The sequence below is a fragment of the Cygnus atratus genome, chromosome 3 (genome assembly GCF_013377495.2).
Source record: "Cygnus atratus isolate AKBS03 ecotype Queensland, Australia chromosome 3, CAtr_DNAZoo_HiC_assembly, whole genome shotgun sequence".
In the NCBI taxonomy this organism is placed as follows: Eukaryota; Metazoa; Chordata; class Aves; order Anseriformes; family Anatidae; genus Cygnus; species Cygnus atratus.
In genome coordinates this window covers 60,087,082-60,105,070 of record NC_066364.1, presented here as the reverse complement: position 1 = coordinate 60,105,070, position 17,989 = coordinate 60,087,082, and the positions used below count along the sequence as shown (strand labels likewise).

The following is a 17,989-nucleotide window of genomic DNA, read 5'->3' as shown; positions in this document are numbered from 1 at the left end:
ACCCAAATGAACGAAAGTTATTTCTCCACCCATACCTATTTTCAGTATATTTCTACTCAAGTTCAGTGCTGCAAACTATCATGTGCCGGACCTATTGACAGTCATGGAGAACACCGAGTTTCAGAACAATGAGAAATGAGGCTAATGCTGTGCTATAATCCAGACAAAAGCTGTTAATGTTGAAACCTCAGATATCTCATTTTTTATCCTGATGTTTAAAAGGGAAAAGTTCTGATATCTCCCACAATTTTTAGTGGTAGAGGAAAAAAAACATTTTCAGCCTACCTTTTAGCTCAGTCTCCTGAAGTGGTACTGAATATTTATTTCTTTTCTGTAGAGTCACATCTAAACCCACCTGAGAGATGAAATGTTAAATCTACTGTTAACAGTGTATCAGTCTGCTCAGTAGGTGAGTCTTATTTGTGTTTTGTCCACTCTATTTTTGATGTATCTTCCTTCTGGTTCCTCAAATTGGAGTTGAAGGCAAATATACCACACATATGTTGCATATTACATTCCACTGTACCCAGTAAACATGAAGAAATTTATTACATATTTTTAATTCACTTGAAAATATGCACAATTTTATAAGGTTTTTATTTGTCAATAAGCATTTTCAGTATTGTGCAATATCCAGATAGCCACAGTCATCTATATAATGTTGCAAATAACACATAAATTTTACCCTGTCTACTGATGGACACTGGGAGAGCATAGACATTAAAATTAAACAAAGGAACAGTTTATCAGAGAAAGCAGTGTCTTTGTTATCACTTGGGAATCTTTACACAGAAAACAGTTGTCTGTGTAACAGAAATGCTTTAATCTAACTCCTGGGAAAAATCTGTTTATGATCTGCCTCTTGTGGTTGAAGCACTGTGGTTACTGAGGATCTGCCACTTGCGATGTTGTTTCCAAGACTGTAACGTCACATCTATGTGTGCTGATAATCTTGCAGCCCTGCTTTTGAAGTGACTGCCTTAAAGCCTGTGCAAGCAGACTGCAGAGGCACTGCATCCTGCAAACCAAGGCCAGCACCTGACATGAAGCACCACTCTCAAAGACACATACAAAATTTCACGAGGCTCAGCTTTGACTGGAACGGCCACTTGCTCCTCAATAGCTCAATCTGTCTCCCAAACAGCCCATGCTTTGGAAGTAATTGTCCATAAGAAGGATATTAGCATAGCACTAGTAAGTGAATTGGTAAGTGAATTTAAATTAATGTGTTATGTGTCTAGGCTTTCAAATTGGTTCTGTATTTTGGCCATCACAAAAAAACGCATTGTCTCTCAGGCTGCAATCTGGAACAAAACATCTACTCGTTTTGGTAAGGAAACTTCCGTTCCCCACAAAGGCTGCACCTTGCAAACTGCACACAGAGAAGCCAGTCTTTACCAGACCACAAGGTCACAGGGTTGTTCCTGACATGGATCACTGAGATATCATGGATATACTTAAGAAGAGTTCAAAGTCAAACTCAGATCCCTGTACTGAGGATTTCAACCACAAACCAAACATCTTGCAACATAATATAGTGCAGAAAATGACATTTCCAAGTGTATTTATTGAGAAATAGTAAAGATGTACATAATTTTACAAGCTTTTAATTTTAATTTACATTTTCTTAAATTATGTAGGCCCTAATAAACTATAATCTAATACATGACAGAGACCCTTGGCTTCAATTATATCTCAAAAATGCTGCTTTTGCTGGGATTTGGCTCATGTCACTTCAGCTCCTCTTCAGAGATACTAAATACCACTTTCATTTAAAGTATATGCATGGTATCACTCTTGTAAAGTAGAGATGACTTTTGAACCAAAACCCTGGATCTGGATACACCCTCAGAGCTAAACTCTAGACTTGCTGTTGTGTGCCAACTCCATGTTTCCCATAAAATCTGCAGTTCTGATTGGCCGTGGGACTTCATCTGCTCTGATATTATCTGTGCTTGTATACAGGATTTTGGGTTGGCATCTCTCTTGTTAGTGCTTACACTGGAATATACTCTGCATCTACTGTGGATGTAAACACTGCTGCTTCTAGTGAAATCAGTTCTGGGAGCTAGCTGCCACCTATACCTTTGTTCACTATCTCCATAGGCATCTAAAAAGAAAAATCATTTTTAGCTTTTGCTTCCTCTTTTACTGATATACTGAGCTGCATGGAGTTATATATCTATTACGTTAATACTTTGTGACTGAGATCCCAGTGTGTTTGTATTCTGCAAGCTGACTGTTCAAATGCCTAATGAACGTTCAAGTTCTGTACTGACTGAAAACTGCTAATCAGCAAAAGGCATTATATCCTATACTTCATTTGCACAAAATACTTGCAAACATGACATTGTGCTCAATCTTGGTTATTCAGGAGAGGCTGCATGGAAGGCAGTTTCTGATGAATACGCTGTTGAATTAAAATGCACTCAATGTCAAAATGACCAGCCTTCAGTTTAATATACTCAGGCCCATCTGGAACAGTCTGACACGACTACAACTCTGCCTTGCTTATTTTCTCCTCTGTATAGTTCACACAGTATATTATTATTATCAGAGTAAGTTCTTTCTACAAGGCAGTCTTGCAAAACATAGTTTCATTCAAAGATATATATATAACAAATTTTGCATAGGAAGAGAGTATTTGTACTCCGAAATTTTGCTTTAGAATTTTAAGATTATGAAGGTTTTTGAGATAAATCTTTGATTTTCTTGTGCATTTTTGTGGATTTTTCATTTTTATAATTAACTTCTGCTACGCTAAGACACAGAATCCAATTTAAAATCAGAACTTTGTCTTGTTCTGAAAAACTTCCCTCATTTTGCCTCCATCTCCTCTCTGAAAGTCCGGTATATTAATTGAGCCATACCTGCCATGGAGAGTTAAACACAACTCCACTGCAAACCTTTTGTAAGAACTAATGGTTGTTGCTGGTTATTGTTTGTTCTTACTTCTGATTTGGAAAAGAACACTGAAAAGCTGAAAAAAAAAATAACTGAGAAATAAAATTGCTTCATGCATTTAAATAACACTATCACTTGTAAGAAAAAAAAAAAAGAAAAAAGAAAACAAATATAAGCTACTTCACCATACCAATTATTACTTTTTATTTTATTTTATTTTTTTAAACAAAAACTTTTATGCTGAGATTCTCATGTGATGTTCTGATGCTGGAACTTGAGAGGGGCTTTTTGTTCAACCTTTTTCCTATTCCAATAGAAACCCATTTTTTCTCACCTGAAAGACTATGAAAAGCTGGTACCACAGGTTTTATGAAAATGTACTTCTAGGCCAAATTTGACTGGGCAAATACTGTATATATAAAGAAGGTATTCGTCATTTTTACTTGTTGGACGCACAAATTTATCACCCAAGTAACTGGTGTATAATGATTTCATATGTCGCTAGTCTCACCTGATGGTTTCATACTTTCCAGTGATAACAAATCATTAGTTCATTGTCTGATGACTTGTATATTGAATTCCAAAGCAGCAAACAAATTCCATTTTTATGAAGTTATAAAGGAGTTTTGCATTGGTCTTTTAGTGGCTTTAGGCTTTCACCTACCAAATAACTTTCATGCAATCAACAAAGATGAAATTTAATACATGATGACTAGACATATGCAGGCTTCACAGCACATAGATGGAAGAACATCTCAGTGCTGACTACTGTGTTTGTGTAAGCATTCTGGAGTTTGCATTTAACATCTCTTGCACACTCGTAGCACAGGAAACCTTAGGCATCTACATGTACAGTGATATACATCAAAAAGCGGTTTCCTCCTTCTGCAATGAGAGATGAACCACTTGTAGTTTCTTCAGAGTGCTCAAGCTGCATGTAGGATGCTAGGGACCTTGCGTCAAATACAGACCTTGCTCATTTTCCAAAGCTGAAAGGCAGCATGTTCAAAACTTGCAAGGTAATTATCACCATGTGGACCATAATTATTAATAGAAATGAATAAAATTAAGGTAATATATTTCTCAATATTTCTTCATTAAAAATCCCTTCCTTATCCTCTCTTCATATATCTGACATGCTATTGAAATTTCTGGATTCAAAGACTCTTAGGGTTGCTTCTGTGTAATACTCTTGTGTAATCAAAAATAGGTGCAGAAAATCATGTTGACCCAAGACAGAAGACAAATTTATGTGGAACACAATGGAAAAGCCACCAAAATGCTGTTATATTTACCAAATTAGACTGTGCTCCTGAAAGGGTCAATGTCATCATGCCAGCAATTCCAACAGCCTGTGTTGATCCTGAATATGCTAAATGTAGAATAATTTATGCATCTGACTGGTAAGAGATTCTTTGGGATTTTTATTTTTCTTTCTAAAGAACTCGTGTTTTATCCCTCATCTGTGCTTAATACCACATTTTCACCCTCCAGTAATGCCACCAGTGATCTCCAGGTACCTTTTTCTGCTGGGTGGGAATTTGCTCTTTCATACACAGCAGATGTACTCACTGTATGGCTTTCAGTGGACTAAGTAATTCATGAATATGGCTCTTAGCTCTCTCATCGGAGAATCAAGAACTGATATTGAAGGTGTTAAACACTTTCTTTTTTTTTTTTTTTTTTTTTAGCTTTCAAGGTAGCGGTCCCCAATATCAACCTCCCAACATACTCTTAACTTTCCTCAAACAATCAGTGGAATTATTGAGAATCCAAATAAAAACACAAACTTTATTATTATTTTTTTCTTACTGCAACAAATACTTAAATGCTTTGGTGCAGCCCTGCTCTTTGATTTCTTTGAATTTCAAATTTGGTCATGTCAAAAATTATCACAAAACCCTTTTTTTTTGTTTATCTACATAGTTTTTAACCAAAATTACATTATAACACACAAACACAGTCTTTTCTTTAAGGCACAACACATCATTATGCACATTCTGTTTGCCAAACTTATAAAAGAGACAATATTATATAACCCTCTCCCTCCCCTTCCCCCCCAAAAAAGAAAGAAAAATTGCATCCACTTCCAAAATCAGCTGCTAATAAAGTCACAGTAAATTATTTTCATCAATAATTTACACAAATTACAGGTCTAGACAGGATTGTCATTATACAGTCTGAGTGCATTCCAATTCAGATTTTCTGGGTTAGGTAGGTTAAAGTCTGGTTCAAACCTCAGTGCTGAGAATATATCCCATTTTGAGGAATGTTGTTGAACACCACCTTGTCGGTTGGAAAACGCGTGTTGGTGCTTTGCCAGTTTGAGTCCTTTGTTCACTCCTATCAGGGCTCATTTGGTGTGTACCAGCAACCTCCACAGTTTTAATTCATTTAAAAACGTTGCATATATAAGACCATAGAGCTTCCTTACGTAGCACTAATGTTTTAACTCCATTCAGCAATCTGAATTCTTCAATTTGGAATTTTTAATTCCAAATATTTCTTCCCTTCTTAAGACAATTCATATGTGTAAAGCCAGAGGCATTGAATCACACATAAAATTTCAGTGTACTTGAAATATATATATATAAAAAAAGGATCGCCAACTTTAGAACACAGTTACAAATACTCTAGTTCCAGTGCTTGATGGAGAGCCAAGAGGTCCGAATGACTGGATATCCTCCAGAAAGGCATGTTGTGCTGTGTTTGTAAGAGGGGGGAAAAAGGTCAGGAACAATGAATGCTATGACAGAGGGTGGTGTCTGATACACAAGTCTAGTCAGATTACCACCATGGATTTTACACCACTGTGTTTCAGGATTGATTTTTGCCAGTAAGGTACTAACAAAAATCAGGCCAAAATAGATCTGATCTTAATAGTCCAACTGGAGGTAAAATAATTGGACAGTCTTTCTTAATAGTTTCTTTGGAAAGAGCCCATTATTTGGTAAGGGCTATTTGCTATAGTTTTAGCATGGAAACCCATATAAAGGAGCTTTAACAGTTTCTGCTCCACTTGTTATACTTTGCAAGCTCATCTGACGAAGTTATAAGACTTTCATTAAATGAGGGTTCACACACAACACTTTAAAACAGAGCTAAATTACAGTTTTGTCCTTCTAGGAGAAAAAAAAAACTGGAGAAAATAACACATTTCTGTTTCTAAAAGAAGATAATGTGTTACAGAAAGCATCAGTATAAGAGATATAGTGCAGGTATATGCACTATCTTTTCAGCAATTGATCAGAATAGAATAAAAATCATACTTTCATGTTCTGTTCAGATCTATTTGTAATGGGCATCCGTCCCTCTGAATTCTGTATCTATTCATGCAATATAGCCAACATTAAGAAAAAAGCATGCCAAACTGGAAAGTACACAATCCAACCACCTTTGTTTAGCACAAACTATGAAAGACCCATCACCAGTACTGTACCTATATCAAGGAACCATTTGGAATGAGCATTTCAGATATTTTCATTTTTTTAATTTTAATTACACCGTAAAAACTTAATACTAAAAAGACACTTAATTTTACTGCTGCTAGCAAAGATGTTTATGTAAATTGCCCTGTGCAGATGTCCTAAGGCAAAATTTTTCAATTTTCTGCACATTTCCAGGGCCCGTACTATGAAATACAGTTCAAATTATTACCATTTTGATCTCTTTTTGAACATGAAAACTTATCTGATGAAGTTTAGACTTTTACTCGTAAGATGAGGAAACAACCTTCCAGATTTATTATTATTATTTTTAGGTACACAGATTTGGTGCACAATCTGTATGCTGTTTTCTTTTTTTAATTTGCAGATGTGTCTTTCTTGAAGCAAACTATTAGTGTTCATATTCATCATATTTGCTCCAGCTACCTACAGATCTTTGTTAATGTTAACAAAAAATCTTCACAATCCTTTTAATGGCTTTCCACATTCTCTGTAACACTTCTCTTAAACCACTGTGTGTTTTCACTGTTTTAAAACAGTGAAAATGAACACCCAACCTTCATGTCAAACCCCTGCTGTCTTCTTTTTATATGTAATTTGATTGAAATAGTCAGACATTTTTGACCCAATCATTTTTTGTCTATTTTTAAATAATTTTGCATTTTTCTTTCTTTCCAAACTGAAATGAAGCAAATGCTAGAATCCAAATGGTTCATTTTACTATAAGTGCTGATCTCATCATGCTCTTGTTGTCTTGCACCTGTAGACTGAAATTATATTTGTAATTCTGCCATTGTAAAACACTGACAGAAATGCAAACAGAAAGGCTTGCATTAGTAGCTATGTATCACACCAACATTTCAGGAGACAGGTTACCTTTTTTGCTGCCTGTTCTTCTTCTACACCATCCCCAATTACAACATATACTACTTTTCTGCCAAACCTTTGCATTATTCGTTCAAAGCAACTTTCTTTTCCTGGAAGATAAATGAGATAAGAGTTCAGAGTGAAGTTACCTGATTAGCTGCATGCTCCTCATCTCGGCCATCTCCAATCACAACATAAGTTATGTTAGTGCCAAATCTGGACACTATACGCTCAAAACAGCTCTCTTTGCCTGAAAAACAATGCACTACTTGTTCAAGCTATCAAGCAAGTTATCATGACGCTCTACAAAGGATAATTTGGTAAAAAAGGTAAGACATTGCTACTACTACTACTTTTTTATAGTTCCCAGCCTTGTGACTTAGAGCTGAAACTGCTGAGAAGGAATTAGTTCCCTTAGTGACACTAAGCTGATTCGGTTAAACCTAAATCTATTAAGAGTTACAGGAAAGCCACTAAGTAAGATGAAGAAATTAGAAGCATTACGAAAATGAATAGGTTAGTGAAAGAATAATTGAATTTAAATATTTCCCTATTATTGTAGTATTAATATTTCAAGGACAGCTACAATTTTAATTATAACATATCTGCAAAAATGCTTCATGGAGCAATGGAAAATGTGTTTGGAGAACAACGGACACAGAAAATATAATTAGACAACAGGTTCCTGAGAGAATTTCCATGAAGTATTTGGCTCTTTAGAGGAAAGTGGAAACAAGCAGGCTATCCCAGTAACAACAAACAATAAACTGCAAAGTCATCTACCCATCTTCCCAATGTACTACAGCTTCGGTTTTATCACCAAATGCTTATGCTATTGATAATTATACTGTTCAGATATGAAGATTTCACTGTTTCCACAGGCAATACCCATATTTAATTAACTTTTCCATTAGGAAATTTCTCTTTTATTTGCAACCTACACATGCATCATTGCAATTAAATCATCACTTATTGTCATACCTCCCATCAATGTGGACAAAGACTCTTTCTTTCCTCTTTGCAATAGCTTCATACCTGGTTTGTTAGTATGTCCTCCCCACATACTCTACACCCCATCCCAGGCTTTTCAGTTTCTTCTCACAAGCTCCTGAGTTCTAGATCTATGATTCATAGTGCTCTTCTCTTTCTTTTCTTTTTTTTTTTTTTTAGATGGTCCGTAGGAAGAGGCTTATGATTACAAAAACTTGCATGTATTAACTGTTGAACAGGGATAAGATTTCAGTATGTGCAAGCAAAAACTACAATTTTTGTCCTGTGCTCAGCGCAGTGCAGAGTTCACTGAGATGAAAAGTAGATCTTGTACTCAAAAGAGTTTGCTGTGTTCCTGACATGGATGTAACTCTAGCCACACTGCTGTTAGGAAGGAAATCCTGGTGCAGGACTCCTTCCAGAGAGCCTCCAAAGACTGTACTTCACTCTTTACCCCTTTTGGTGATGTTGGCACGATTTCTTAATGCTCCTTCCTTTGGCCTGATCTCAATAACTGAAGCCAATATATACAGGCTGTATGACAGATGACATTAATTCCAGAGGCTGTTCAATGTCATGTTGTTTTGGGGATACTTTGTGCCTTGACTTTTTTTAAAGGATTCGAGGCATTTCTGTGTCAAGGGATGAGCTACAGCTAATTAACAGATAATGGAGATAATTGATTTTCCTGACACTGCTAGAATACACTTTATATTTTTAGTTTTTCACTTCTTTTCACAAGTTTTTTCACTTGTGAAAATCATTAAGGAGATGAAATGTAATATTTTTGTAAAAGAAGTGTCAATCTCCTTGTTATACAAGATATCACAGGTATTGAAATTAAGCATTCTTAAATTAATAAATGGTAAATCACAAAATCTGCCAAAATTATCCATCATTGTAGGCTGTGTCATGTCTCACAAGAATGGTAACTTTTCTTATACTGCAAGACAATTTGGGATGTGATTTCCAAATGCCATGAATTTCCAAATTGTACACAAGCCTGTTCTGTTGCATTTTAGTAACAGATTAAGGACATGCCCTTGTGGCATCCATCAACCCAGCTTCTGTTGGTACCAGTTTTCATTACCCTCAGTGATATACTATGATTGCAGGTAAGCTGGTGAAGCTGTGGTCTAGCTTAAGTAGAGTTGAGGGTCAGAGCAGAGACTATTTAAAACAAACAAACAAACAAACAAACAAAACCCCCTTGTGTTTAGATTTGAAATAACAAAACAATTTTCTTAATTCTTTTCTGCACATTTTATATTCTCTGTATCTGAATCTGAGGCTTTTAATCAGTATTGGAAACTTTATGCCTTTAGGGATAACTAAAAGGAAGCTGAATTTGGATTATTACTGACATAAACAACTCTATACATGCATGTTTTAAATAACAATGTAAACGTCTGGAAAGTCGTTTTGAATCCATCCGGTACAGACAAAGAATTATTGATAATGCAGTGTAGTCAGAATAGATAAAAGAATAATTTTCTTACCTATTTTGGTTGCACTGTAAATATTTTCAATAGGAAAAGCTCCTCCTAAGCTGTATAGCAAGACTTTTGCAAGTGCTGGGATAAGCTGGGTTGTTGTTACCAACACATTTACACAGTTACTCCTAAAAAGAGAGAAATAATTTAAATTTGAATAGTTTAAAATCATTACCCAAATGCTGATGAGGTGAACCAGCTGTAGAGCATATTTTCAAGATTCCTCTACATTTACTTTCACTCACAGAGTTTTGCTACTCAGTGCCATCACTTCCAGAAAAATATACATAAACCTTTTGGCAAAATCCTTTAAGACTTATGTTGGCATGATTTGCAGGAAGTATTCCATGCTGATTTATGAAAATCAGGTCCTTGAAGATGAGTCTATTGAAATAGACATATAAGATCACTAACTGCCTCTGAGAATAGACATCCCAATGACTTCAAAGTATCATTTTCCTGCTGGTGATTACTTGGCACTAGCTACCAGCCAAACTCAAGTGTTAGGAGAAAGCAGAAACACCATTTGTTACTCCTGTCTTGAGGGAAAATAAGTGACCAGTATACATTTCTGCATGCTGACATCACTTTCTTCATGTTTCAAGAGTAAGAGTTTTTCTGAGAAAAGGGAAAGAGAATCATAATTATGTTAAGAAGATAGCACTGAATGGAGAGGTTGAAAGGTTGAATGGAGAAGCTGAGCTAGCTGTTACACAACAGAAAACTGAAGGCCAGGCCATTGCAGACACAGCAACAGTATGATTGTGGTGTGAACATGCAGCTGAGAGCCACTAGTTGTGACTTTTGATCCTGGTCCTTCCAAAAGCTCCAAGAAAGACCTTTCTATTTCTGTGTTCTATTTCTGTGTTAATGTATCTCAATTTCCTGTCAGTAACATGTAGGTAATGTTTTGCTGCCTCATGGGTATATCTTCTGAAGATTTATAACTGTACAATTCTTTGAGACAAGGTAAAAGACTATTATTTAACAGTCCTGAGCAAGTGATAACTGTTTATCAAATTCATCTTTCAATGCTCAACTAATCTTCACTATACAATGTTTTTCTGAAGACTAGCAATTTGGAAAGAAATGCAGAGCTACACATAGTGGCATACACAATTGTTTTACATTTTTTTTCTCTTGAGGTGCTTAAGACTATTAAAATAAAAAACAACAATGGCTAAGTGAGAAGCGTATTGCAAAAGTAATTACATTTAAAGTAATTTTCCACATCTTTCCAAGTCTGTTCTTTTAATTTAATGCTGATTGCTTTTTCCCAGACTTGTTCAGAAGGCAAGATGGTTTAACGTTGTTCTTTCCTTATAGTTTTAAACCTTTTTTTTTTTTTTTTTTTGGGGGGGGTGGGGATTTCTAATGAAATACATATTAAATGAGTAACCAGCAGCATTGCTCACAGCTTTATTATTTCAGAAGAACAATTAATTTTATGTCTTATGACTAGGAACCCAGACTTTTATCTCAGTTGTAATATCAAACACAGATATTCATTCTTCTGAAAACTTTTATATACACTTAATCATACTGATTCATTTGGATCAACTGAAGGAAAATGTTCTGGGATTTATACAGTACTTAGGTACCACTGTGAATAGGCACAAACATTGAAGCCCAGAACAGAAACCTGGAGTTCAGAGGATGCTGTCTGCAAGACAATAACTTAAAGGCTGGCTCACAATTCTAAAATACCCTTTCAATGTACACAGGACCATATACCACATTTTGAAAGACTTTTCATACTAGCAAATGCTGGAATCACAGAAAATGAAATCAATTTCCATAGAATCTTTCCTATGTCCTGTTCAAAAGTCATATTAGACCTATAATGTTCTTTGAAAGTACTAGTGTATTGTAACCTAAAATGTCAGAAATAGCCATTGCATATCTAAAGCTAAAAAAAATATATATTTTTTTAATAGTAGACTCAATACATACCTTGTGCTGATAATTGATAATGATTTAAGTGCATTTGTTAGCCAGGAGTCTGTCAGAGCTTCAATCTCTGCTCTTAATTGCAACCATGCATCTCTTTTAGCAGGTCCCAGGAGTCCTTTTATGTAAAAAAGCAAGAAAATAAATAAAATTAAATTCAGTATTAGTTGGAATGTATAGATTTTTGCTATTTGTTTCAATTTTACATTTCACTAAAATATGAAAAAAACATCACCTTATTATTTTTCATATATTCAGTATACTTGACTATGTTCAAAGTGTACTTCTCAAAAGTACACATTTTTCAAACCAAGTTCTTACATTTGTCTTACACTCTATCAGAGTCAATGAGAAGTGGATACATGCCATGGGGATCATAGGCAGAGACACTCAGAAAAAAACAACTTTAGAATAACCTTGCCTTTGCACTATCTGTGTATGTTAAAAACTGCCCTGCTTATGACTCTGTATATAGGTAAACCTCAGGTAAACCTCAGGTTATGCATATGGAAATACATTTGTTTACTGATGGCTTGCTCTTCACATCCTATTGTAGTTAGTAATGGTAGCTCCTTTTATAACATTTACAGTCCCAAAATATCTGTACATCTTATGTTCTTGTACCTAGGGTAGTCTTTAAAAGCACCTTAACATCTCCTTTTAAGTATGAATGGTCAGATTTCAAAAATACCCAGCTAACTGCATGTTGAAACCTGACTTCTTCAGAACCAAGCTATTTTAAATTTAGATATGGTACTGGAAGAACAGAAAAGCAGGCTTCATGACCTTTATTATCCATCTTCTCTTTCAGAAAAAGTGTGAAACAAATCAACTTAAAATGCCTAGCTTGATCTAGCCTATTCTTGTGTACTAACAGCTATTCTGAAATACATATGTGATAAAAAGATTATTTAAAAACAAACAAACAAACAAACAAACAAAAAACATGTAGTGGATGGATGAAGGAAATTGCTCAGAAAAGATGGATTATATTTCTGAAGCAGGATTTGTGGAAGAGAATAAAAACCTTAATACGATGCAAAAATATAATTTAATATGATAAAACGATTTACGAAAATGATACGATTTAATACGATAAAAACCTTAATACTCTGTCTTTGCAATGATGGTACCTTCTAGTATGTTTGTCTATGCCATCCTATTGGATATAAACTGATAGTCGTGTTAAAGGGTTTATGAAGTGCAACAGTTTTTGTAATTGTGGATGCATTATGAGATTCTATAAGAAAAAACTCAGTAAACCTATGGATATTAATGATTCAATTATTCTTAATATATAACAATTCCATTCATGACATCAATGAAGGGCAAGGCAGAGCAATTAAAAGCCATCCAACTATTACTACTCTTTGCTCCTGTTGCTTTATCCTGTGGCATTTAAAGACTCTGAACTACTAAACATAAAATACATATATATGCCAGATTTAGGTAATTTAGAAAATCATTAAGCTAACGACTAATTCACTGTCCATGTTAGTAGACTGCTACCCATTTCTGAGAAAGGGCAAGAAGTGCTAAAAGTACACCAAGCTAGTTTTGCTGAAGGTGAGATTTACTTTGAGTTTCAGGTTCCTCTAAAATAAATTTCATCTGAGTTGAAAAAGTCCATGTTGTAGAATGGGAGAGTGTTCACTTGGATCGCTTCCTGGTTGGATTGGCCTTGTTTCATCCTCAGCTGTGGCTTTAGAAATATTCCCTGTTCTCTCAGTCTCTTCTTGAGGTAGTCACTTGACCTATTTCCTTCCTCAGAAGAGGCCTCTGCAAGTCGCACAGGACTCTCTAGGACAGATTCTTGCCACTAGACTGCTATGATTTCCTAAAGGCTTGCTGGCACTGACATGAGTGAGTACATGAATGAAAGTAGTAAGAGAAGAGTTCTTGTCACAAAGGAAACTGGATTTCTTGTGAACAAAATTAACTGTGTAAGCTATAGAGTTAACAAAAGGAACTAGTGGTATGGCAATGTTAGAGTTTTTTTGCATTCACTAGAGAAAACAGTCTAGCAGGTGCAGAGCAGAGAATTAAGCAGCAAGTATGTTGTTACCAACTGGTTCAAGAAATTGTAGGATGTAAAAGAAGGCCAGCCAGAAGCAATTTGTACTGTGGAAAATTACACAACCTCTTTCCTAGAGTAACAGCTTGTTTGATGTAGAATAAGTGTCTCAACCTAAAAGTAAGTCAGGAGGACGTAGGTACAGCTTATCTAGATCTGAAGAGAAAAGTGGCCTCTGTGCAAACGAAATGGAAGCCTGTCTTGCTTCTCCATCTCTGGTTCTCCTGCACAACAGGACAATGTTGGATCTATCCTTACAGTCAGGGACTTTTAATAGCTCAAGGTCCAGTCAAATAATTTTCCATTCACTCTGTGGCTTGCAAGGCAATTTCATTTGGCAGAAGTTCATTGCCATGCAGTTGAACCTGACCAGCATTCTAAATTGTTTGTGACAATTAAACTCACCTCCTATGTTGTTCTTGTAAGTATTATACAACTCTTTTACTCTTCTGTAACGGAAAGCCAGCTTCCTCATCCAGTCAACCCCTCCTCTTACACCTGTTGGCAGACAAAGGTTTGCACTACTTGCAGCTGCATGGAAGCCATCAGTTGCAAAACTGTAGGTACTGCAAACACCCAAAATACAGTAAAAATAAATACAATGTATTCCTGTAAATTCTCAATGTATTTAATCTTTAAAGAAAAAAAAAAAAAAAAAAAGTAAATGCTCTATCTTACCTTAGGTCTTGTCCATTATCATCAGAAGAAACATCATCTATGTGAACTTGATCACATTCCTGTTGAAAAAAACATCAAATGATAAATTATTTTAAAGGAGAGTATGTTCACCATATGCTCAATACAGATGAAGAAATGATCGTTGCAGGCCACTACCTGTACCAGAAGATGGCAGTGTATGTACACTTACAGCTTTTTACCACCATCAATTTCCTTAATACAACCCTCAATTCCTATGCTGTATAAATTATCAGTTAAAACAGGCCTTTAGAAAAGTGCTCTGTAATTTTAGTGTGACTTTCCATAAAAATTATTTTAATTGAAAAAAGGACAATTACAATTCACTCCTGTACTCTCTGTAGCACACCAATATTCCAAAATCACTGAAACCTTATTCCCCTGCTCCCTAAAAGCTAGTGATGATGAACCTTAAAACGCATGTAATTTCTGTTGAGTGTCTAGGAGTTTGGATGCTTATCAGATTCTTGTCTTGATTTCTCCAAACCATTTTGGCTCGGAAATTGCAGATAATCAAGGAGAACTTGACTATTTCCTGGTTTCAGAAGGGATGGAAGTAATTCCAGGGAACTGAGGTACATTGAAAACCTGACCCCCCCCCAATCTGTTTTTATAATTGGGTAGCTATTAAATATCCTTTTCTGCACAAAGGTTACAGCAGAAAGATAGGAAAATGCAGGGGAAGCACAAATAAATAAAAAACTCAAGCCACCATGCAACAGTAAATACAAACAGGCATCGTATTACTAATTTCTGTAGTTGCTAGCAGTAATAACCTACCCCAAAGACACACTGGAAATCCAGTATCCAGAGACTTTACATTACTGTATGTAAATGATTTTTTTTTAATATTTAAAATAGCTGTTACTAACATAATCCCATTTTATTTATGAAAAAGTTCAAGGATGTATTTACATACAAATGACTCCCCAGCTAACATTTTCTGATTTAGTATCACCACTAAGACAAATGAGGCTGAACTTTCAAAATGAACAGTTTAATGCTTCAAATAGTCATTTGAGTCATCTACTTCAAATAATATTTCTCACAAGCAACGCTTAATTCAGACTCTGTGACATACAAAAGTATGCAGTTCAGATTTTCAGACCTCAGTCTAGAACTAGTGTTAAGTTGTCCAGATGAAGGATAAATTTGAACAGAGGTGTGATTTCCAAATGTGTGTACCACAAGTTCCTAGAATTTAGGGAGCTTGATTTCAGGGAACTGCCATTTCTGTCCAAAGTTTTGCTTGCTTTGCACTGAATGAAAATATCAATAGACTTTTATCCACATGAAGTTAAAAAAATAGCAATTTGTGTATAAAATAAACACATAAGACTTCATTTTAATACAAGCGATCATAATTAAAAAGTATGTACCAAGTCTAAAAGAATGAATGGCCAAATTGGGCTCATCTAGCTTAATACATTAAGACAAGCATGAAAGACCTGCGTTCAAGGAAGACAAATGAATCATTCTTCTCCCCAACGGAGAAATAAAAGTTTTTGGTTCTGTCTAAGAAGATTAGCTTGAGCTTTAGAATATTTTAAAGAAGGTGCTTTTGGATGTAAATAGCAGATGAAAAGAGAAAGAAAAAAGGAAGTGACAGCTGAAATAAAAGATTCATTCCTTTATCCTAATTTATTATTTAAACCCCCAAAAAAAAATGCAACTGGACTCCACCCAGTGTAGAAAAAGAGCTCAAAACTCAGAGGAAAGGTCCCACTGGGAAAAAAAATCTGACTTGATATTTTGCAATATCTGAGCAGTATCTGGTTTCCTAATCACCTTTACTGATTACACTGGAACTGGTCAAAGCATAAGATAGTTCTAAAAGTTTAAAAAACAGTCCTGTGGATTTGAACATATACTAATTAAATGGAGGGTACACAGAAGTCCTCATGGATAAGAAGGACTCTCTGTGCTGTTTGGGTTTTGTTAAGCTGTTCAGCTATATTGTTCCAGCCTTGAAAATTACAGATAACTGTTCCACTGACAATTTAATTATTAAGTTTAATATGAGTGGGTGGCAAAGGCTCAGCTGTTCACTTTTACTAACAATTTTTTCATTGACTCCAGCAACAGAAGAAGAGGGGAACATGATTGATGCCTCTTGTTCCTGAAATAAAGTTGCTAAGTTTCAGCCATATGAAAGGATCCAAATCAACACCATCCCCTACCTTCCTCCTTTTTCCCCTTCCTCTTCTCCCCTAAGATCTATTGCTCACCTGCTAAGCAATATGGCAATACCCATTTGCTGACCAACAGTAAACTCATGTGCCCCCCACTCTTTGCATCATTTTCTTTTGTCTTCTTGTTTATTTCATCAACTTCAAGTAAAATGATTACATTTTACAAATTGGGGTGAAAAAAAAAAAAGAAAAGGAAAAGGAAAAGGAAAAGGAAAAGGAAAAGGAAAAGGAAAAGGAAAAGGAAAAGAAAAAGAAAAAGAAAAAAGAAAAAGAAAAAGAAAAAGAAAAAGAAAAAGCAGGCAGTTTAACCAGATTGGAGATAGTTCTCATCAACTGGTGGCACAACACTAAATCTGAATTGCTTGTAAAAGAGACCAAACAGTCGAGGGAAGGAGGGAAGGAAAGATCTCCGTCAATTTATATGTGAAGGTGAAATGCTTTTCACAGCAGCTACAGTATTGACTATACTCAAGTCACAAGTCAGTGCAAGGTCAAAACTAAGAAAGATAAAATATATTTCATAATACTGAGTGTACAGGAAAGGAATCTAGGTATAATAACAGGCTTTTGCTTGAAGCAGTACCAATTTAAATTATATCTGAGTGCAGTCAATTCTTTGCAGCAATTTTTAGAGACTGAAAATTTGAGAGTACAGAATCAACAAACCACCCTTAAAATATTCAACACTATGCTTTCTCAGATTATACAGAAACCTGCCTTTTTATGTATTTGCTTCTTTTTCTGTTAAAGCCAGTTTGACCTGCCTCCCAAGTTTTGAGACTTATTTATATCTATTTCTTCTCTCTCATTTCCATTTCTAATGAGAAAACAAAACAAAACAAAACAAAACAAAACCTTCCTTAAAATATGATATGATTATGATAAAAATGGAAATGTAATTCGGTTTTTTTGAAATAAATATGCTTTTCTTACACTACTCCAGAGAGTGAAGGATGACAGAGTTTGAAGATTCATGTCCAAATTCACGCTTGCAAACTGTAGAAACTGTTTTGTGGGTGTGCATAGCATGTTTTAGAACATTTCTAAAAGCTGGCTTAAAATTAATACTGAGATATGAACAAAAACTTCCTTTTATTCCTTACCTGGTTGAGAACAGATTGCTTTACTCTGGCTATTGTTACTGACCTTAGTCCCAGCTCTAAACATTGTTTAGGCACATGAACTTTCTAGAGCACCAGACTCCTATTTTCATGGCAAAATACCAATTGCCCTCCCAAGTGATACTTCTCAAACTAACTAAAATTTATACACTGAAAATGAAATAGCTGGAGAACAGCCTAGCCTGAAATAAAACTGCAGCTTGGCTGATTAGGACATGGGTTACTGGGTCAGTGGGGAATGTCTCAACAGATTGGA

General features: G+C 35.3%; 1 protein-coding gene across 17 annotated transcripts in view; it reads right to left on the bottom strand.

Annotated features, from left to right (window-relative positions):
- Positions 1 to 580: 580 nt before the first annotated feature.
- EYA4 (EYA transcriptional coactivator and phosphatase 4) overlaps positions 581 to 17,989 on the bottom strand; it is a 158,749-nt gene continuing 141,340 nt past the window's right edge. For 5 of the 17 annotated variants that reach the window (XM_035538364.2, XM_035538371.2, XM_050709630.1 and 2 more), the window contains exons 14-19: positions 14,403 to 14,461; positions 14,130 to 14,290; positions 11,654 to 11,768; positions 9,707 to 9,828; positions 7,227 to 7,327; positions 4,580 to 5,607 (exon numbers count right to left, since the gene is read on the bottom strand). In XM_035538364.2, the coding sequence (XP_035394257.1) occupies positions 5,527 to 5,607; positions 7,227 to 7,327; positions 9,707 to 9,828; positions 11,654 to 11,768; positions 14,130 to 14,290; positions 14,403 to 14,461 (639 nt within the window). In that variant the 3' untranslated portion in view covers positions 4,580 to 5,526. Of the gene's footprint in view, positions 5,608 to 7,226; positions 7,328 to 7,366; positions 7,468 to 9,706; positions 9,829 to 11,653; positions 11,769 to 14,129; positions 14,291 to 14,402; positions 14,462 to 17,989 lie in introns of all 17 variants that reach the window. The other 12 variants (XM_035538368.2, XM_035538374.2, XM_050709631.1 and 9 more) reach the window with 6 other exon arrangements.